The sequence below is a fragment of the Oreochromis niloticus genome, linkage group LG3, assembly GCF_001858045.2.
Source record: "Oreochromis niloticus isolate F11D_XX linkage group LG3, O_niloticus_UMD_NMBU, whole genome shotgun sequence".
Taxonomy (NCBI): domain Eukaryota; kingdom Metazoa; phylum Chordata; class Actinopteri; order Cichliformes; family Cichlidae; genus Oreochromis; species Oreochromis niloticus.
Genome location: NC_031967.2, coordinates 39,013,031 through 39,035,838, shown reverse-complemented (window position 1 = coordinate 39,035,838; position 22,808 = coordinate 39,013,031). Strand labels below are relative to the sequence as shown.

Below are 22,808 nucleotides of genomic sequence, written 5' to 3'. Positions count from 1 at the left end.
ACAATATTTCTGCTTCACAATTGTTGGGTATCATCCAAAAGGATCATATGTGGCACATCATATCCCAAACAGTCTCTAAGAAATGCAGAATAACTTTTAAAGGAACAATAATACTCATAATGTGCCATTTTCGACCTGCCAAAAAGTGATTGTGGCCTATATCTTGTCACTCAAACAATATTTCTGCTTCAAACCTGTTGGATATAATCCAAAAGGATCATCTGTGACACATTATATCCCAGTCAGTCTCTAAGAAATGCAGAATAACTTTTAAAGGAACAATAATACCAATAATGTGCCATTTTCAACCTGCCAAAAAGTGATTGTGGCCTATATCTTGTCACTGAAACAATATTTCTGCTTCAAACCTGTTGGATATAATCCAAAAGGATCATATGTGACACATTATATCCCAATCAGTCTCTAAGAAATGCAGAATAACTTTTAAAGGAACAATAATACTCATAATGTGCCATTTTTGACCTGCCAAAAAGTGATTGTGGCCTATATCTTGTCACTCAAACAATATTTCTGCATCAAACTTGTTGGGTATCATCCAAAAGGGTCATATGTGACACATTATATCTCAAACAGTCTCAAAGGACTGTTGAATAACTTTTAAAGGATCAGTAATACCCATAATATGCCATTTTCGACCTGCCAAAAAATGATTGTGGACCATAACTTGTCACTGAAATACTATTTCTGCTTCAAACTTGGTGGATGTCATTCAGAAGGGTCATATGTCAAATATTACATCTCAAACAGTCCCTCAGAACTGCTAAATAACCATTAAGGGAACAATGAAACTGACAATATGCAATTTTCAACCTGCCAAAAAGTGATTGTGGCCTATATGTTGTCAGCGAAACAATATTTATTAGGCACAGAATGACACGACATTTATTTTTAAAAATAAAAATTAACGATTTTTAGATTGTATACATTGTCTTATCTAAATATAAGGAGAATTTCACGTTTTGTAAGGTTTTTATTCATTCTTTCATAAAATATTTCTGATGTTTTAGAATATTATTTTTTCGTTTCCCTTTAAAAAATGTTTTTCCGATTTAAATTTACTCAACATCCTGTTGTTTTGCTTAGAGCTCAATTGGTAGGCCTAAAGTGCTTCAATTAGCAGAGTGCAAGCAAAGCGTTACAGAGTCATGGACCCCACTCTTTATGCCGATATTCTCTCGTTTAAAACCAATGGAACCTTGCCCAGTGGGTTTTCCACCACACAAAAGTCTAATTTTCGTCGAAAGGCAAAGAACTTTGAGGTTCAAGGTGAGTTTGTCGAATGTTTTATGTAATTTTCAACCTTCCACTGTTTGCCAAATTTGAGTTTAATTAACAGCTGCGCACAACAGCGAACAAAAGTAGGGCATCCTAGTTACGTCTCTTGAGGAATACATAATATTTCTCCTAAAACATGTGTGTGTTCTAATTCCCAAGTGACCAACATCATCGCTATCACCGCCATTACTAGGTGTGACGGTGTTGTAACTAGTACTGGCTAGCGTTAGAAGTTCGTAGTGTTTACAACTTAATTCTGTTTGAAAAATTAAAATGGGGATTTTGTTTATGACACCAACAACATATTATTGCTGTCTTGTAATTTTTCTAAAATGAAAAACATAATTTGACAAAAGGGGAAAATTTAGAAAAAAAAAAGGAATTTATATCGTGAGGTCACGTGTTCTGTTCGCGTGTTGTTGTTGTTTTAATTTTGCTGTGCTAATACTATCCGTGTCAATAATACATCTGTCGCTGTCCCTTAATGAGGTTTTTATTTTAAAAAAATATCCCTGCTTTAGATTTTTAAATGCGTGCACTGACTCATAACTGTAATTCATAATGAACTATGGTGTGTTGTTCAGGAAATATTTATAATTAACCATTAACTCTTTGGTGTGGTACATCGATATTTTTGAAATAATTCTATTTACACATACACATCATATGTTTTTGACCATGTTACAGTACTGTAATAATTCCACATTTATGACTATATTATAGCAGATTAAAACTACTCATGGATTTCTTTTATTTCTTACAGATGGCGAGTTGTACTACATAAGGTACAAAGGCACAAATCAATGCATTAAGGCAAAAGTGCTGTGTGGGCCCAACAAAGCCAATGAAGTTTTTCTAGACTTTCATGCCAGCAGTGGTGGTTCACACTGTGGCCAGAAAAAAACAAGAGAGGCAATCTCAAAAAGATTTTATTGGCCTGGAATGTCAGAGGACATTAATTTATGGGTCTGTATACAACTTGATTATACATGCACATTGTTTATCTCGCAAAATGTCTTTTATTGTCTTAAATTTCAAGTTAACCAATGTACTAGTTAGCTGTCTATTTAGTATAGGTTTTGTATCAGAAAACAATTAAAAGTCTTTTTATTGAGAGTTATATGATTTAAATTATTATACTGATTATATTACAATAATATTATTTTATTTATTTTGCCCTCCTTTCAGGTGACTCAGTGTGTGGCATGCCAGGCCAGCAGTGTCATCATTAAAAAGGAGGTGGAGTACACACCGATACAGGTAAACATTTTAGGTGTATTTTTTCCTGTAAATGGTTTGTAACATAATACATAAGATATAAAACATTGATTAAAATTAAAATTACTATATTGAAAATAATGAATTGCTTATGATTTCTATTTTTAATAGGTCAACCAGCCATTTGAGCTTATTGGAATGGATTTAATTGGTCCACTAAAAATCACTTCTAATAACAACCAGTACATATGTGTACTTATTGACTACGTCACAAAATGGCCCCAGGCATATCCGTTGAAGTCAAAAAGCGCTGAAGAGGTCTCAAAATGTATTCTTAAGTTTTTTTACCAGTTTGAAGCACCGAAGCGCATTTTAACGGACCAGGGGAAGGAGTTTGTGAATGAAGTAAGAAACACCTAAAATCCATTACTCAGAATTAAATTAACTGTCTAACAAAGTGTCATCTTGTTTTACTAGTGTAATGTGGTTATTTCTTTCTGAATTCAGATCAACCGAAATGTTTGCAAAATCCTAAACATTCAAAGGAGTCTCTGTGCCCCATACCACCCACAGACAAATGGGTTGGTAGAAAGGATGAATGGGACCATACAGAGGTATAATGTTATTTACGCATTTCATATGTTTATATTTTTAATTTGGTTTTCCTTCATATCCCAATAACTGCTTTGTTATTTAATTTTGTAGAGCACTTTCCAAGTTGGTAAATGAAAAGCCAGAGGAATGGGACAAACATTTGGATCCTGTCATGTTTGGCCTGAGAACCAAGTGCCATATGACCACTAAGTACTCACCCTTTTTTTTAATGTTTGGTAGAGAGGCGAGGTACCCTACGCAAATCCCAGATGAATACAGAGTAAGTTATTTTAAAAAACATTGTTGGATTAAATACATAAGACTTTAAATGTCTTTTCTTGATTTTTTTTTTTTTGGGGGGGGGATTTTCATATAATAACACATCCCTTTTCTACATCTTACAGGTGGACAGCAGTGTGGAGGACATTTTGTCTGTTGAAGAGGCAACAGAAGAAATTCTTAAGCTGGATGAAGTCCTTCAGGCTGCAATTTCCAATACCAAAAAAACACAGTCAAAATATCAAAACAAAAATAAAGGCAGACCTAGTCCGAGTTTCACAGTCGGGATGAAAGTGTGGAGGATGAACACGAGGAGCCAGCAGAGGAAAGGGGGCAAGTTAGATCGCAATTACCTCGGCCCCTACACAATTGCTGCAATATCAGGGAAAAGTGTGGATCTTTTGGACAGCAAAGGTGTGACAATACCAAAAATTAACATTGATCATTTAATGGTGTTCACAGAGGAACAGCCAAGAATTCCACATAAGTTGTCTAATGCTTCTTCTTCTGAGCCATCCACCACTACCACATCCACAGTCGGGCCCCCAACCACCACGTCAGCCTCTGCACCATCCACCACCACGTCAGCCTCTGCTCCATCCACCACCACGTCAGCCTCTGCACCATCCACCACCACGTCAGCCTCTGCTCCATCCACCACCACGTCAGCCTCTGCACCATCCACCACCACGTCAGCCTCTGCTCCATCCACCACCACGTCAGCCTCTGCACCATCCACCACCACGTCAGACACCAATGCATTGTCCAGTGCCGCTATGGGCATGATGCATGCCTCCACTGCCTCTGTAAAATCTACAGTAGACCCCTCGATCATCAAGAGTATGTTTATTCATTTTAAGAAGTGCTAAAATTAATGGCTTTTTTGGAAAAGCATTTACTGACTACGTAGTCTTTAACTGTTGATGCAGAATGTTTACGAGTTGTGGGCTCATGTATTCAAAAGTTCTATCTTTTAGTTGTAAAACAAGATTGATGAACAGTAACATACAGCTGAATAGCCCTGAGGATGTGTTCCTTAAAGCTGGAACACTAATGTGCAGTTAGGTAATACTGTCACTTGGCATTAGTCTAAATCACAAAGCATTAGGAAATATTCATAAAAAATTTAACTTAATGTGCAAACTGACATGTAATAATCTAAGGAAGACTAAAATTGATCTAATATTATCTTCTTATCATGTCTAAAAATAGTCAGCTGTTGTTGTTTTCTTTTTTTTTCTTCTTTTTTTTGGGGGGGGGGGGCGTATTATTTTGTTCTAAGGTCCATCCAAATACAACATTATTTTTTGTAAACATTTCACAGATGTGACAGATGCGTGGGAGGGAAATAAGACGTATGTCCTCCTGTCAAAAATCGGACCATACAAGATATTTTTTGATGACATTTACAATACAGCTCCCCAAAGGGAACTAGAAAGTGAGGTAAAGTGACATTTCTTTCTTTTTGTTTTTATGCTTACTTTTTCCAACAATAAATGTTTGTAGCATAACTAACTTTATTTAAGGTATTTAAAAATTTAAATCAATTATTGTGAATCTCTTGTTGTAATTCCAGGTTATTAATGCTTATCTGACTGTCTTGGTAAACAAATTCAACCAAGACAGTGCTGAAAAAGCATTTGTGGTTGACACCTATGAAATGACACGTGTATGGAAGCGGAATAAGCCGAAAATTAAGGTATTAAACAATATTCTGTCATTAAGTTGTCCTTAAAAGCTTCGCAATATGTATTATCAGTGAGGTGGGTCCATTTAACTTGTGTTTTTAATTTGTTACAGATTGACCCAGTCTTCTACAAGTATATTTTGGGAGTTGTCAATGAAGGTCATCACTGGATGCTGGTGGTAATAATTTTTTCATACTTCATGGTCATTTGCGTATAGACTACTAGGTGACCAATTAAAGGAACAATATAAATGCATTTTAAAACATTCTCCCAATTGGACAATTGGAGAATCATTTGCAATTAAGACAAGACACAATGTAGAAGAGCATATGACATTGTATGTCTTTTTAAAAAGTCATTTCTCACCCATCTTGATTTTATGTTCAAGCATAAATTAAGTAGTGCATTCAGTGTGCCTTGCGAGACACAAGTACATCGTCAATTTTATTTATTTGTAACTCTGGTGCTTCAACATTTAGGTGATCAAACCTGGAGAAAAGAGAAGCTTGTTTCTCGATCCACTTGGTGAAAGCAAAAGGAGAGTCACACAATGCCAGGACATTTCAAGGTAAATTTGTCTCTGCATATATGTTAACACAGTGTAAATCCAGTAGATGAAAAACATTGAAAACTCAGAAAGTGACATTATAAGTTACCTTAAAATTGTAGTAGTTGCAATGATCTTTAAAATAATCTGTCTAATGCATCCTCATCTCACATTTCGTAGCTGCTGGATGGTGCCAAATATACACAAGCTGACACATTCAGATTATGTTTAAGTCTTTGATGTAGAAGTTATATGCTCAAAGACAATCATTTTTTTAAAATATATTTTAAAAAGTATACATTCCAAGCATATTACTTTATTGTATTCAACAGTCTTGTTGAAATATCACAAATCTCTCAATTAGAAAACTAAACTTTTTCTTTTTCGGAGCACTGCACCTTCTGTGTATACAGTATTTTAAAATGACTTATGTAATTACATTTGTAAGTTATGCCTCATTTAATCAAAAACACAGTTTGTTGGGATACTGGGTCTATCGACCAAATGTTTTGAGTTGTCTTGTGTCCCTGTGATTTTGTATTATGGCTTATGTTCAAAGCTCACTTTGTAACCCTGAGTTTATTCTATAGAGAAAAGTGTCATATTTTGGTGTTCTTGGATTATGTTTGGTTCCCAGATTATTTAGTAATTTCCTCCTCTGTAGCTGTCCTCTGTGTATCCCGCTGTATAACTGTTTATGTAGTTAGGTAAGTTCTTGTGCCTTGTTTAACCAACTGTATCACAGTTTCCACCTTCTGGTCAACAACAGTGGTGTTTTGTTTTTCTAATTCGGCCAACATGTCCGCTGGATGTCCTTACCCTGGCTTGTACCAGTACCCCACACGCACCTTACATTTCTAGGTTTAAAATGTAAAACGTTTATACAGAACAACTTATTAATCCTTCCTACATATGTCTTTCAGGTTTTTCATGAGACACAAAGGGCTTAATGCATCAAGATGGGCATGTGACACACTGCCTCATCCTATTCAACAGGATGCAACTTCATGTGGTGCCTACGTTTTGAAGGTACGTGTAAGAGCATGACTGAAATAAACATAATGAATAAAAGGCATGCAGAATCTGCAGCAATAAAAACCAGCTCTTGGACCACAAATTATGATACATTATATGATCAAATATCCATATTTTTCACAATTACTTACATTAATTTCCATATGTTAATGGCAATGAGGTTAACTTCATAACTACTTACATGGTATAAGAGTAAACGTTTATAAGATTTCAGCTTCCAATATTTTATGTTCAGAGTATGTAACCGTCCATGGACTTCAAATTTCATTTTGAACTTCTTCAATTCCTGGTGCAAAATGCTCTATGTTGTGTTTATGTAGTCCCCCTACCAGTTATAGAGTTCAACTGCTGTTGGGATGAATGATCTGCGAAAGTGCTCCTTCCTGCAGTGAGGGTGTTTCAGGAAGGAGCTGTGATAGTTGTCTCAATTGGTTCATATTTATCACAGTTTCATACCAGTTTTCATAATTATTTTCCCACTTTAGTTGTTAATCCTGTTCCATCTTTGCTGGTGTTTTGTTCATGTTTGCCTGCCTTAATAAAATCACTTGCTTTAGGTTCTAGTCTCTGCTGTGTCTCCTCCAGTGTCTCCATTTGTGTCCTCTTTCTTGTTCAACACAAGCGCTTACTATGATTTTCTAAAAATAAATATGATTCAAATTTGAAGAGCAAATGTTACTTCAAATAATGACTGCATTCTTATATATTTTATTCACAGTTTGCAGAGTGCATCTTAAAAGATGTTCCAGTAGAGTTTGATAACTCTGCTTCAAGTATTGCAAGTCTGAGACAACAGATTGCAATATGTCTTCTTGAGAATACAGGTATCATTACAAATATAACTTAAATAGTAAAATACAAACTGTTATATTGAACATGTTTTTAACATTGTTCTTTTATTGCTGTAATCTTATTATGTAGTCATGCAAACAGAGTTCATTATTATTATTAAAATTAAAGTAATTGCTTCTTGTTGTTGAAGATGACCTGACTGACCTATGCCACTATTGTGGGAACCACGATGGTGACACCGAATGGGTAAATGCTTATGTTTTACATGTCCATAGCCCATTAATCATAAAAAGATGCTAAAAAAAATCACAAAACAAAAATATAATTTAAAAAATGTGACAGACCATGTGAATACATCATCTGAGTTATTGTAGTTGTAATGAATGGTGGACTGCTTTATGATCTGAGTATTTTGCACAATTGTTATTTAAATACTTATTTGTATAACACTATTAACATAATACTTGCGTTTCCTTGTTTTGTCTAATTCAGATTGGCTGTGACATTTGCCCACGGTGGTACCACAGGAGCTGTGCAAAGAAGCCCCGCAAGAGCACAGAAAGCAAATTTGTCTGCGAAGCATGCTGGTCAGACAGTTAGTTTCTCTGGCAATTTTTCTAAGGCTTAGAAATGTGTGTTTTGTATCGTTGTCTCCAATAATATTAATTAGTTGTTTATTTATTTATTCATTCATTCATTTATGTTTGTGTTGCTGTGTGTGCTTCAGTATTGTTAACAACATTAAAATTCAGCTTTGATTTGAATTCGTTTGTAGGATTATTCAATTATCTCCTGTTTCCTAACATGTTAACATTATAGTTACTGTGGGCAAAGAATTAATATATATGTTGTTTCATGGTTTACTGGTGTTCAGCTTCCGCTATACCCCGTTTCTGCTATATTTGTTAGTTTTTTTCTACTGGTGGTTTCTTCTTGAATTGGATGTTATTGTTAATGTTTTTTGGTTTTCGTTTCAATTAATAAGTGCAGTATTAGAATGACATTTTTTTGTCTTTGGTTTTCTGTTTCATATTACTTATTGTTGATACTTTATTTATGCAGATCTCACAGCTGTTTCCATTTGGCCATTATCCTTTTTTGGTGTTATATTTGAAATTTGACATTTTATGCGCTGTTCAATAAAGGCTTTATTTAAATTTTCAGCAGAATTTGTCACATATGGTCGTTTTGGATTATATCCAACAGGTTTGAAGCAGAAACATTGTTTCGCTGACAACATATAGGCCACAATCACTTTTTGGCAGGTTGAAAATTGCATATTGTCAGTTTCATTGTTCCCTTAATGGTTATTTAGCAGTTCTGAGGGACTGTTTGAGATGTAATATTTGACATATGACCCTTCTGAATGACATCCACCAAGTTTGAAGCAGAAATAGTATTTCAGTGACAAGTTATGGTCCACAATCACTTTTTGGCAGGTCGAAAATGGCATATTATGGGTATTACTGATCCTTTAAAAGTTATTCAACAGTCCTTTGAGACTGTTTGAGATATAATGTGTCACATATGACCCTTTTGGATGATACCCAACAAGTTTGATGCAGAAATATTGTTTGAGTGACAAGATATAGGCCACAATCACTTTTTGGCAGGTTGAAAATTACATATTATCGGTATTAATGTTCTTTTAAAAGGTATTCAGCAGTTCTTGGAGAGTTTTTGGGATATAATATATCACGTGTAACCATTCGGGAATATATCCAACAAGTTTGAAGCTGAAATATTGTTTCAGTGACAAGTTATAGGCCACAATGACTTTTCGGTAGCGCTAAAATGCCATGTTCTCAGTCGTTATTCTGAACAAACAAGACAGAGTCATGGTGATACTGGTACAATAGGTCTTTATTGTTTTAACTACTATTCGACAGTCTTATATCAAATATGAACAACGAGAGTAGAGATACTGAACCTGTAGGCATTAATTATTCCATCGTGATGCGTGTAGTCATTCGTGACTGCGCTACACACTGAAAGCAACCTTCTGATAAACGTCATAATTCGGTTATATAAACGTTAAAGTTCCATAAATGCAGACCTTTGTGTGACCAAGTGGTCGGCGGGGTTCTAAAAGAAATAATAAAAATGACAACGCCACCTGGGGGGAAATTCTAGCCCCCAGGAAATATGAAAAAATAAAATGTAATTAAAACAACGCTCGCACAGGTTCAGGGATGCACACTGAGGCCAGCTCAAATATAAACACAATTTATTTATTAATGTAAAATGAAAAACAAAACAACAGCGCACTGAATATCTAAAACGGTGTCCCAAATTACAATAAAAATAAATACAACTGGGACTTACCAGCAGCGGTGGACCAAAAGAACCACACAAAAAAAAACCTACTATAGTCTATTCACCTGGTGCTGTACAACAAAAGAAGTGTGGAAAACGACCCACCACCTGAGGTCCCACGGCCGCTGGTAAATCCTCAGCTGAAATAAAAGCACAAGATAAACACATTAAAAAGGATAAAAACATGGGACATAAACAAGCTCTCAACCTAGAAAACAAAAGAAAGAAACAATTAAAAGAAAACAAAAGTCGGTGGTACAACACACCCAGTTATACACCACAGAGCACTGGTTAAAAATACTTTCACTCGGCGAACCAGCCCACAGCTGGTGCTGGGTCCGATTGTCCTTGGTCTGCTCGGTCTCACACAACTTCCCACAGCTGGGAGAAGGGGAAAGGCAGTACCAGTTCGTACAACCGGCCCAGTATACGGCCGAGAACCGCCCCGGCCAGCCACGAAAGCTAGAGAGAACAATAGTCCAAAAGGGCGTGGAAAGGCAAGCTACAAGGGAAAACTGGGCCGCCGACAGATTAATCGTAATATAACAAAATCAACGAAACAAGACAGCAGCAGGGCAGGTGCCCGACTCGCTACGTAGCCAAAGCAGGCGGTTGGTCCCCGAGAGGGCACGGCAGCAATCAAACCCCCAGAACTTGGAGGCGCTGTACTGCACGGCGGATGCACTCACGCGTCTCCTCACCACGGCTGGAGCACAGGAGAGAAAAACAGCCGCGCTATAGCGGGCCGCAGAAATATAACTACTAATTGCCGACGTTAGGGAGAGATCAGAAATCGAAGAGAAGACCTACCTCTAGTAATCGCGCGACCTGATCACCTCAGTAATTGAACCAGCAAGCCAGCGTCTACCGCTGTATCGCACCAGAAGCTCGGTGGGAAATAATCCAACGAAAGAACCCGGCTTCTCTTTATACGGTGAACGCCGCCCTGTAATCAATATACAGGTGTGCTCCTAGTCGACGTAAGCGCGCAGCGGGAGCAAGCACAGGAGGGAGAGAGAGAAAGAGAAAGCGAGTAGCCCTTCCGGCCACATCTGCCTAATAAGAAAGGCATTAATGTCTTTGGGTTGTTTCCCCCACGTTATGTCAGTTGCACGGAAGTAGCTGGCAACGCACTTAATCCGGGCGCTGCAGCTTTAAGCAGCTGTGCGCGCTCCCGCGGACGGCAATCAGTTTCTGGCAGACGATCACTTTTGGGCACAACACCTGGTCTCAATACCATCAGACTGGCACCAACGAGCAAACCTGTCCCTGATCATAAAGCGAGCCGAGGCGAGAGACGGAGGAGTTTATTACTGTGACATCGACAAAGTGGAGAAACACCGCTCCGCTGTCCGCCTGCACGTCTCCACACCACCAACACCACCAACACCACCGAGCACCACATCACAGCCTACAACCACAGAAAGGGTAAGAACACAGACTGCATTTAAATGGTTCACATTTGACAGTAAACATTAGAAGTCCACTCAGTTACTCTTCCACATGCAAAATCCCACATTCAGAGACACACAGTGCAGATAACAGCCCAGATCAGCAAGCACACAGACAACAGTGACTACAAATGTAGTTAGTCACTGCTGAGCTACTAGAAGGTAAAGTGCATGACAGTGGGTGTAAATGACCCAGATTATTTGTTTATTTGATATTTTTCAAACAGTTAAATCCCTGAACGAATTATACCTTATAATATAGATTAGACTCTTATTTTGAAATTTGGAACGGGCAACTTCCGGGAAGGAAGATCGTACTGCTACTGCTTGCTGCAGAAAAGGTTCATGAGAAAGTTATTGTTTCCCATCCATCTTTAAATTAGCATCTAGCTGGAAGGCGAACAGGTATGTTTGTGTATTTTACTTGTTGTTAACATTTCGGACAATTTGTAAATTTATTACTTGATTGTTAACAAGTTTATGAGTGATCTAGCAGGCTGATGCTAGCACCTCTTGTGCCTTTTTTGTGAATTAATTAGCATGTAGGAAACGTGGTTATATCAAGTGAATGTTTATTTTGTTTTATGTCATGATTACAGCTCTTACGATGTTTCTATGGTAAAACTTGTGAATAAATGGGTTGGAATACCCCACCATGGTCCATCCGTAATGATCATTGAGTGCATCGTCTGAATAAAGTCCGGCTGGAATGCTACAGTAAGAGCTGATCCCCCACATCATCCTGCTGCCACTCTGCACCACGGAACCACGAGGACGAGTCACGGAGCTGTGTTACTATTCGTCTGGGATTGACAAGACATTTCATGGAGCAGCTCAGCGCCATTCTATGGGTCTTCTAGACAGAGACTTTATGATCATCATGCAGCTGGTTTAATGGTTTGATGTGACGGTCAGACAAGGTATGGAACATTTCATTCTAATTGATAAGGAAAGGACATTCATGCTCATCAGTGGTGGTTAAAAGGGAGAGAGAAGGACGTCAACTACTGTGGACATCTGCACTAAGGACATTGCATTAAGAAATAACGGACATGAAGTAATAACAAGTGAAGTAGTCTTGTTTATTGGTATTTACCACCACCACTGTTTATTTATCATTCTTTCTACTGACTCAAAGGGGGCATTTGATTCAATTTGTAACTGTACAGTCTTAACGGTGTATTGGATTTGTGTTTGGCATAAGAGGTTTACTTTACCACATCAGTTTGCAACAGCTAGCAGGTTGCATTCATTATTTTATACATTTCTTCTCAACATTGTGTTGGTTATCTACTTCTATTTCAACTTGGTTTAAAGTGCAAAGATTCTCCTCCCTTCTGTTAATGCAGCCTGTAAGTTATAGTAACCACAAGCAGCTCATTAACGAAAGCCTGCAAATTAGATAAGTAAATAACATAAACATGAAGGAAATGGAGAATCCCTCCTCACAAACAGAACTAGAGCAACAGATAGTCGACCTGCAGAATAAAATCGAAAGGCTTAAGGCGTCTCTTGAAGACACATCAGAAACTACAGAAATAGAACTTTTGGAGAAGGAAATTCAACACAAAGAAGAAACGTTGAACAACTTGCAAGGTGAGCTTAAAGAAGGCCTCCGACGCTCCACTCGAACAAAAACCCCAACTCCTAAGGCGCTCGAAATGCAACAGGAGGAAGCAAGAAAAAGAGAAAGAAAGTTCATCTCAACATACGAGGGATGGAAGATTCGAGCCCGAGAGTCAAGAGAGCAGCTCAAGTCAGACATTAGTAAAGGCGAGCTGGCATCTTTGATGGATGCTTTGGAGAAAGAGAAAGAAACTGTGTTAAACACTTACCTTGAAATACGAAGTCACATTACACCTTCTCCAGAATTAAGACGTCATGTTGACAGTTGTGAGGCAGTTACAGCCGAAATTATGAAAGTTACCTACGAGAGAATGTCAGACCTCGATGGTGATTATGATGCAGAACAAGTACATCGCCGTCTCAGGGAGCTGCTTAAGAACAGCTACGCACGCTCCATCTATGGATCCACTGCATCTAGAGTGACAAAGTCAGTCCGTAGTCACGAAAGCACCACTATAACACTCAAACGGGCGGATGCCGCAGCAGAGCTAGCTGCTAAGGAAGTTGAATTTGAAGGGTTGCTGGAAGAAGAGAGACAAATGGAGAAGATAGAGGAACAGCAGAGAAAAATGGAAGTAGAAAAGCGCAGACTTGAACGCCTTCAAGCAGAAAAGAATTTAAGGGCTGCTCGGGCCAAACTACAGGTTTACAGCCAGGTAGCCTCACAGGAAGGCAGTCTGCATTCCTCTAATAGTTCAGTGGGAAATCATCATGTTCCCCCTGCTATCAGCCATCCAGCTCCCAACGTCACAGCATCACCACCCGACACAAACGTGTCATCCCTTGCCCAAGCCCTACAAGACAGTATGGCTCTAAATAGACTTCCAGTTCCAGAGCCGTCTGTATTTAATGGTGACCCCATTCAGTTCATTGAGTGGAAAACTTCGTTCATGTCACTTATTGACAAAAAGGCCATCTCCCCAGCGGACAAACTTTATTACTTAAGGAAGTATGTAGGCGGCCCAGCTCGTAAAACACTGGAAGGAACTTTCTATAGAAATGACAGCGACGCTTATAAGGATGCGTGGAACAAACTGGATAACAGATATGGCCAAACCTTTATCATACAGAAAGCCTTCAGAGATAAGCTCACAGATTGGCCAAAGATCCAACCTAGAGATGCAGAAGGATTAAGAGACTTCTCAGATTTCTTAAACGCATGCCAAGATGCAATGACACATGTGAAGAGCCTTGAAATACTGAACGACTGTGAAGAGAATAAGAAGCTAATCCTCAAACTACCAGAGTGGATAGCATCTCACTGGAACAGGAAGGTTACTGAAGCCTTAAAGGGCAATAAGGAATTCCCCAGTTTTAAGGACTTCGCCGCATTTATAGCGACAGAGGCAGAGATCGCTTGCAATCCGATCACCTCAGCTTATGCCCTCCGCAGCTCTGAGTCGACCACTGCCAAACTAGGCAGCAGAGAACCTAAGAGGAACAAGGCAAGCGTTCTAAACACACAGACTGAGGCCGACACCGAGAGGCTCAAGCCAGTTAAAGGAAAGGATAAGCCTCCTTGTGCCTTCTGTCAAAATAATCAGCACAGACTACATGGATGTCCCAAGTTTATTGCTAAAACTCTGGAGGAGCGTCGAGATTTCGTCAGAGAACATAAGCTCTGCTATGGCTGCACCAAACCTGGACATAGTGCAAAAGACTGTCGACATCGACACTCATGCAACATGTGCAAGGGTAAACATCCCACTTGTTTACACGATGACAACTATGTAAAGAAGGAAAGGGTCCTGCCACAAGAAACCGCTATCTTGAGCAATGCCGGCCAAACGGAGGCTGCTGCAACTTCAATGTCAGTGATTACTGGACAGCCAACTAACACATCAATGATTGTGCCTGTGGGGGTGTCAAAAGGGGATGCAGGAACTGAGAAACTGGTTTACGCCCTGCTGGACACACAAAGCGACACGACATTTGTTGACCAGGAACTGAGTGATGTTCTAAAGGCAGATTCCTGTCCAGTTAAGCTGAAGTTAACTACTATGATCGGACGTGATGTGATCGTAAAGAGCCAAAGAGTCTCAGGGCTTTGTGTTCGGGGTTATCGCTCTTCCCTCCTCATCAACCTTCCTCCTGCTTATACCAAGGATTGCATACCGGTAAACAGAGCCCATATCCCAACAAGCGAGACAGCTAAAAGGTGGAATCATCTCTCCAAGGTCATAGAAGAGATTCCACCTCTACAGGACTGTGAGGTTGGTTTATTGATAGGCTATAACTGTGCACGAGCAATGGCACCAAGAGAAGTCATAACGGGAGGAGACGATGAGCCTTACGCAATTCGTACCGACTTAGGATGGAGCATAGTTGGTGGTTCGTCGACATGCCCCAACACTTCAAGTACGGCAGGACAGTGCTTCCGAGTTGCAGTCAGGGAGCTCCCACCAGTCACACCGGCAGATGCCATTCGCATTCTAGAGTCTGACTTTAAGGATGCTAAGGAAGACGGCAAACCAGTGTCTCAGGAGGACATCCTGTTCCTGGACAAACTCAAGAACCACATCAAAAAGAACAGTCTAGGTCACTACGAGATGCCGTTACCCTTTAAGGAGAGACCTACCTTACCTGACAACAAACAGCTTGCAGTCATGCGTCTGAGCCATCTAAAGAGGAAGCTCTTAAAGGATAAAGGGTACAAAGAACAGTATGTCAAGTTCATGGAGGAAGTCATAGAAAAGGGTGATGCAGAGGAAGTCCACGATGATGGGAAAGAGGGTGAAAAATGGTACATACCTCATCACGGTGTATTCCACGACAAGAAGCCAGGCAAACTGCGCGTGGTGTTCGACTGCTCTGCCAAGTACCAGGGAACCAGTCTGAATGATCATCTGCTCACTGGTCCTGACCTGATGAACAATCTCAACGGCGTACTCCTTCGCTTCCGGTTGCACTCCACTGCATTAATGTGCGACATAGAGAAAATGTTTCACCAATTTCATGTGAGGAATTCGGATCAGGATTACCTGCGCTTCCTTTGGTGGAAGAAAGGAGATCTCGGTACACAACCCCAAGAATACCGTATGAGGGTGCATATCTTCGGTGCAGCCTCATCACCTGGTTGTGCGAACTACGGATTGAAGCATTTGGCTACAGAAAATAAAGACCGATACCCATTAGGCTCTCAGTTCATTCTGAGAGATTTCTACGTCGACGATGGAGTCACAAGTACAGACAGCTCAGAGAAGGCTATCAAGTTAGCAGAAGAAGCCAGAAGACTTTGTGCCCTGGGTGGTCTTAGGCTCCACAAGTTTGTGTCCAACGACAAAGCTGTCCTGGAAAGCATACCAGCGACTGAACGTGCATCAGACATTAAAGACCTCAACCTCGCCTTTGATAGCTTACCTTCAGAGAGAGCATTGGGTATCCAATGGCATGTCGAATCAGACTGCCTGAAGATCAGCACCAACCTTAAGGAACAGCCTGCAACGCGTCGAGGCATATTGTCCATTGTTGCATCCCTGTACGATCCTTTGGGTCTCATAGCCCCTTTCTTGCTCATTGGAAAGGAAGTGCTGCAGCAGATGTGCTGCCATGGAACAGGTTGGGATGACCCTCTAACCAACGAACTTCGCCCACGGTGGGAGAAATGGAAAAACGACATCAACAACTTGGAGAGGATAAATATACCCCGAAGTTACGCCCCGGCAGATTTCGGAAAGGTTATCAAACGTGAGTTACATCACTTTTCCGACGCAAGCACTACTGGCTATGGACAGTGTTCATATCTGAGGCTTAGCAATGAAGAAGGAGACATCCACTGTGCACTAGTCATGGCCAAATCTCGCGTTGCCCCAACAAAGGTTACCACGATCCCAAGATTAGAGTTGACAGCTGCAGTCATTTCTGTGAAAACCAGCAATGTTTTGAAGGAAGAACTTGGATATGCGGACATTGAAGAGCATTTTTGGACCGATTCCAAGGTTGTACTAGGGTACATCAATAACGAGGCTCGACGTTTTCACACATTCGTAGCCAACCGTATCCAGAAGATACATCTCTACACGAATCAAAGGCAATGGAGATACGTCCCTACCGACCAGAATCCTGCGGATCGTGCTTCTAGAGGTTGTTTCGTCAATGAGCTAATATCATCGAACTGGTTTACCGGCCCTGCATTTCTATGGGAAAAGGGAGTTGACCTCTCAGAAGAGGTGGCTCCGGAACTGTCAGTCGGAGATCCAGAAGTTAAGGAAACACGGACTCTAAACACAGAAACTGTAGAACAAGATTCTCTTACCTATCGGCTGACAAAGTTCTCGTCCTGGACTCGCGCCATCTGTGCAGTGGCTCGCATTCTTCGAAGGATTAACAAGGATAAGTCAATCGGCCTCTCTACAGTGCATGAAAGAGAAGAAGCAGAGCGCCTCATCATCAAAGATCTGCAGAGACAAACATACTCGGAGGAAGTGCGGCTATTGAAGAAAGGTTGTCAGCTGCCACCTCATAACAAGCTACACCACCTCAACCCCTTCTTGGACAACAATGGTGTGATTAAGGCGGGAGGTCGACTCCATGATTCAAACCTTCCTCTCTCAGTCAAATACCCTACCATCATTCCAAAGGAACATCATGTTACAAGGATGATCATAGCATACTGTCATGAAGAAGTCAAGCATCAAGGCAAGGGGATGACTCTCAGTGCAATTAGGACAAGAGGTTACTGGATACCAGGAATTGGTAGGACGGTTGCATCCTATCTACGCCGATGTGTAGTTTGTCGGAAGCTTCGGAGACAGACAGAAGAACAGAAAATGGCCGATCTCCCTCCAGAGCGAGTAAATCCATCTCCACCCTTTACCTACTGTGGAATGGATTGCTTTGGACCCTTCTATAGCAAGCAAGGACGTAGTGTGCGAAAACGATATGGTCTCCTTTTCACCTGCTTCTCCTCTAGAGCCATCCATATTGAAATGCTGGAGGACCTATCTACAGACTCATTCATAATTGGGCTGCGCTGCTTCATTGCTATACGTGGAGCCGTGCGCCAGATCAAATCTGACCAAGGCAGTAACTTCCTAGGAGCCAAGAATGAACTGCAGGTAGCCCTCACGGAATTAGATGGTGATAAACTGACGAACTTCCTTTCTAAGAAGCAGTGTGACTTCATCCTAAATGCTCCTGGTTCAAGTCATGTTGGTGGAGTTTGGGAGCGTCAAATTAGAACAGTCAGGAGTGTTCTCAACGCGACCCTTGGACTCTCACCTGGAAACCTACCTGATGCTTCCCTCCGAGCATTCTTCTATGAAGCAATGACGATAGTTAATAGTCGTCCTCTCACTATTGAAAACCTACATGATCCCAACAGTCTTGACCCACTGACACCAAACCACTTACTTACCCTGAAGTCTACCATGGCCCTTCCTCCCCCCGGCAAGTTCATAAGAGAAGATATGTATGCAAGAAAGAGATGGCGCCACGTACAATATCTGGCCGAGCAGTTCTGGAGCCGTTGGCGGAAAGAGTACTTGGCCAACATTGCCTTTAGACAACGCTGGCACACCCCAAAGAGGAACCTGCAGATCGGGGATATAGTCATAATGAAGGATGAAGACTTGCCCAGAAATGAATGGAGGTTGGGAAGAGTCGTAGACACTACAATGGACAGAGATGGACTGGTTAGGAGAGTAAAGCTATGTCTAGGTGACAGGAAACTTGGCAAAAATGGTGAACGTCTCACTAAGCAGTCAGTGCTCGAACGGCCAGTTCAAAAACTAGTCTTATTGTTGGAAAATGACTAGTTCATTCCTTGCATACTATGCTTCTGTTGTTTGGTCATTATTTGTATTATGAAATCATTTGTGTTCTTTCTTCCTATGGTTATGGAGTTATGATGTTTGGAACACTAATGATTTGGTGGGAGTGTAAATGACCCAGATTATTTGTTTATTTGATATTTTTCAAACAGTTAAATCCCTGAACGAATTATACCTTATAATATAGATTAGACTCTTATTTTGAAATTTGGAACGGGCAACTTCCGGGAAGGAAGATCGTACTGCTACTGCTTGCTGCAGAAAAGGTTCATGAGAAAGTTATTGTTTCCCATCCATCTTTAAATTAGCATCTAGCTGGAAGGCGAACAGGTATGTTTGTGTATTTTACTTGTTGTTAACATTTCGGACAATTTGTAAATTTATTACTTGATTGTTAACAAGTTTATGAGTGATCTAGCAGGCTGATGCTAGCACCTCTTGTGCCTTTTTTGTGAATTAATTAGCATGTAGGAAACGTGGTTATATCAAGTGAATGTTTATTTTGTTTTATGTCATGATTACAGCTCTTACGATGTTTCTATGGTAAAACTTGTGAATAAATGGGTTGGAATACCCCACCATGGTCCATCCGTAATGATCATTGAGTGCATCGTCTGAATAAAGTCCGGCTGGAATGCTACAGTGGGTAGTGCAATGCAGGTGCAGATCTACTAAGGCGAGGCGAGGCGGGGCGGGGCGGGGGGAGACGCTGTAGGAATGAGTTAATATAGGTTATGAGGGTAGCCGGGTCCCTGTAATTTAGTGAAAGCTTTAGCAGAGCCTCACAGTCCACGTCATAACAGACGCCAGTTAAAACTGCTAACTAACATTTCTGCTCTGCCTTCTTGTCCTCTGCAGCCATCAGAGTGCTCTGACTGGTCGTGGAGAACATTCTCCATAACGGCAGCTGTATGTGTGATCGTTGCCCTGCTTGTTTGGCTCTGCTGGTTTTTGAGGAACAGGATAGACAATGTGTGCACTCGAAGTTTTCTCTGCAACGACACAGAGGGAAGAGGAGGGGCTGAAGAGAGCAGAGAATCAGACTGTGACCAACAACACATGCTAAAGTCAAACGGGAACCCTGACTTTACCCACCACTGAGGAATGAAAAACAACAACAGCTAACCCCTTTAAGTATTTGAACTCGCCACCTTTATGACGGTACCACTGTGCAACTCCACTTTCTCAGGTTTAGAAATCCCCCGTTTTCCTTCTGCTGAATCTGACTGCTGTTACAATGTTTGAGATTGTCTCTATTATTTTGTCTTCCAATCAATCAAGTAATGCCGCTAAATCGTCCGCTTACATAATCAGTGCATAATTTAGCTTCAAGATGGATAAATGAGATCTCTTCAATAATAACATTTATCCCTCACACAAATAAATATGAGCTTCACACTTTTGTGCACACAACCCTAAAATGTAACAGCACAACAATCTGTGTCAAAACCTCATGGAGCAGTTAAATTATTTGTTATTTGTAACGTTTTATAGCACTTTTATTCTGCTTATATTATTATATACTCAGTATATTGTCCTGCTAGTTTGTGTAGATTTACAATCTTTCCTCTGTTTACTTTTCTCTTTGTAAAACGCCAATAAAGTTGGTAACAAAGTGACGCTCTAACCTGATGCAGATAAAAAGTGAGAGAAAACAATGAATCCTTCATTGTTTGTTTGTCTGCTGTGACATCTATAAATAACTCTTTTGCACTAGCAAAAAGAAGGGAGAGGCTGCAATCCTGAGCCAAGAAACTTTCAGGCTGATCGCTTTACAAACTCGTGAATCCTGTGATGTGACGTTGTTCATCCTGTCACAGCCTCTTGTCATCCCTCTCATATGTCATTAGCCCTCATTCCTCAAGAGGTGTAAACACAAGGTTTACCAGAGCAAAGAGGTGAACGGCGCTGTTTTAAAACATAACAATTAAAAATATATATCTACAGGAGATTTTTTTTTTAAAAAGGGAGAATTAATACATTTTCATCTGATCCCAGTTTTGATATAGCACAATATACAAAACAGACTTATTTACTCTGAATATGACTTTTTTTAGTAACTTGTTCAAATAATGCTAACGAATTATTTTACCCATATTATTGTAAAATTGCCATACACGTAAAATAATATGGAGTTAATCACAAAATTCTTTTGCATTTTTGTAAAATTCTGTTTTACTGGGTTTTTAAACTTTTTGATGTATGTATGTACGCACAGCCTTTGTACTGCACATAAGGATGAGAGCGCGATGGTAAAGGGAGATTGCTCCAGGACAGATACAACAGCAGTATAATGTTAACGCAACTTGCAAACACCGGCACAGACAGCATGCTAAGGCTAAGCTAGCCAGAAATCCAGATTGATGTTAAAGCTCAGTAAATGCTGATACCAGAGCAGCAACGTCATAAAGTGATTTGCTGTAAAACCAGACGCTGCTGAACTTCCACAGGTCGAAGAAATGAACTTCTAATCACGTCATCTAGAATTACAAATGACTGCTGTGCTTAAAGACAATCCGCACACACGCTGCGTGATTGATCTGTTTCACCGCTGAGGCGGATTTTGCGGTGAGTCTTAAACACAGAGGAGTGTTGTAGGCTAAGAGTTACGATAACACCCCGAGGCTGTTCTGCAGCTTCAGTAAAGATTAGACGGTCTGTCAGCGTGTACTTAGTAAAATAATGTGACTTAAAGCATAGATTAAATATTTGAATATGAATCATTCAAATAGACAAAAATTAAATCAACAACTGAAACACTATTAAAGGGATTTAAAAGTAAAATCGACATTAAATCGTCTATCCTTCACGCCGCTGTTTGTGTGTAGTACAAAGCCGAACACAAACAAGGCGGACGGAGAGATCATTACGAACAAAAGGAGCCAAATAAATATAATCGCTTGGGCTTGATGTCACGCTTTGATAAAGACTGGCAGGATGCCCGGTAAGAGAGTTTGACTGGAAACAGTGGTCATGGTTAATGTCATCAGAGGAGGTTTGTGTTGTTGAAAAGTGACATCCACGAAGCTTTCTGTCATGTTAACCTAAAGTAAGTGAGCCAAGAGACCGAGGCCATATTTGGTGTTGTGACAGCGTCATGTTTCCACAAGTTGTGTGATCTTTTTACTGTGGTGGATGAGTAATTTAGAATCTGCACTAAAAGGCACCCAGTCAACATCATTTTCTGTTTGTTTGTTTGTTCAAATGTTTCTCATCTCTTTGGTGAAAAGTGAGTTTACAAGGACATGATATGTAAACGATAATTTAAATGAACCATGTACCAAACACAGAGGAGACAGTTTGTGACAGAAGTACTGATAGCTCAGCAGACTGCAAACGGACACTGAACTAAACTTGAGGGAGAAGAAATCCCCACAACCCCTGGTGAGTTTATTTCAAGCACAGACAAAAATCCCCCAATCTAAGAGGACAACACTGATGAGGTTATCACAGTCTAACTCACAGCAGAGCGCAGCATGCATCTCTCAGGCTGGTTCGTCCCTTTGCTTTTTCCCTTTTAATCAAGCAAGTGTCGTCAGTCCTCCACGTTTCTCTCTCTCCGTTACTCGGTGACTGTTGGCGACTTGTGGTTGTTAGTCTGCACGCTTTGTTAACCATCAACAGGCCCAACCTAGTTCAATAAACATTCTTAAGTCAGGTATTTGACAGGTAACCTGTCATCTTATCTGGATTAATTACATCAATTACGTTACATATTTGAATTTGAATAGTTTAGACTGAAGAGGATTAACAGCTACAGTTACAGCACATCCCTCACTGCTGCTGTTTTTCTATTGTTTTCAATCAGTAAAAAGAAAAACTTATTGGAATGTGAGAAAAAGAAAGCACCAAATGTCATCACTTAGTCTTGGTAAACCTTTGATAGTGACTCTGGCAGGCTGCCCAGTGAGGGAGTGGCTTTGACTGAGAACAAGCAATCGTGTGCAGGAGGTCACCGGAGACATGTTGTTTTGTTGTGTTTTATTTATTTAATTTTGTATTTTATTTATTTATACAACACGGACGATACATGTTAACATGACTGCTGCATTGAAAGCTAATTTGAAGACCTTGTTGCATTTAGTGACTCCACAACAACAACAACAATTCACAAAGATAACAGGCGAGGAAGCATGAAACCCTCCAGGCAAGTATTCTGAGCAGTCTAAGTCTTCAAGGTGCCTCAGGTTGGATT

At 40.2% G+C, this 22,808-nt stretch overlaps 2 protein-coding genes and 1 long non-coding RNA gene across 5 annotated transcripts; all 3 read left to right on the top strand.

The window, feature by feature from the left end:
• Nucleotides 1-1,088: 1,088 nt before the first annotated feature.
• LOC102075523 (uncharacterized) lies at nt 1,089-8,579 on the top strand. Its single transcript, XM_019354733.2, has 15 exons — nt 1,089-1,785; nt 2,060-2,262; nt 2,485-2,556; nt 2,686-2,919; nt 3,022-3,128; nt 3,220-3,388; nt 3,513-4,227; nt 4,712-4,830; nt 4,964-5,086; nt 5,188-5,253; nt 5,555-5,643; nt 6,546-6,651; nt 7,376-7,481; nt 7,640-7,695; nt 7,942-8,579. The coding sequence occupies exons 2-15, from the start codon at nt 2,239-2,241 to the stop codon at nt 8,047-8,049; spliced, it is 2,094 nt and encodes a 697-aa protein (XP_019210278.1). The 5' UTR covers nt 1,089-1,785; nt 2,060-2,238; the 3' UTR covers nt 8,050-8,579.
• Nucleotides 8,580-11,103: 2,524 nt separating this feature from the next.
• LOC112843147 (uncharacterized) lies at nt 11,104-20,240 on the top strand. Its single transcript, XR_003215313.1, has 2 exons — nt 11,104-11,193; nt 19,472-20,240. It is a non-coding gene; the product is annotated as an uncharacterized LOC112843147 (long non-coding RNA).
• On the top strand, nt 11,408-19,251 carry LOC109199406 (uncharacterized). Of its 3 annotated transcripts, XR_003215275.1 has the most exons (3): nt 11,408-11,621; nt 11,816-18,943; nt 19,138-19,251. XR_003215275.1 is itself a non-coding variant. In XM_025900988.1 (2 exons), the coding sequence occupies exon 2, from the start codon at nt 12,638-12,640 to the stop codon at nt 18,596-18,598; it is 5,961 nt and encodes a 1,986-aa protein (XP_025756773.1). In that variant the 5' UTR covers nt 11,408-11,621; nt 11,816-12,637; the 3' UTR covers nt 18,599-19,196. The 3 variants fall into 3 exon arrangements, 1 of the variants encoding a protein (XP_025756773.1); XR_003215276.1 differs by having other exon boundaries at nt 11,408-18,943; XM_025900988.1 differs by having other exon boundaries at nt 11,816-19,196.
• Nucleotides 20,241-22,808: the final 2,568 nt, after the last annotated feature.

Coding starts and splice junctions, on each gene's coding strand:
- LOC102075523 (XM_019354733.2), top strand. CDS start 2,239: ATGTCAGAGGACATTAATTTATGG. Junction 2,263..2,484: donor CAGAGGACATTAATTTATGG/GTCTGTATACAA, acceptor CCCTCCTTTCAG/GTGACTCAGTGTGTGGCATG. Junction 3,389..3,512: donor AAATCCCAGATGAATACAGA/GTAAGTTATTTT, acceptor TACATCTTACAG/GTGGACAGCAGTGTGGAGGA.
- LOC109199406 (XM_025900988.1), top strand. CDS start 12,638: ATGAAGGAAATGGAGAATCCCTCCTCACAAACAGAACTAGAGCAACAG.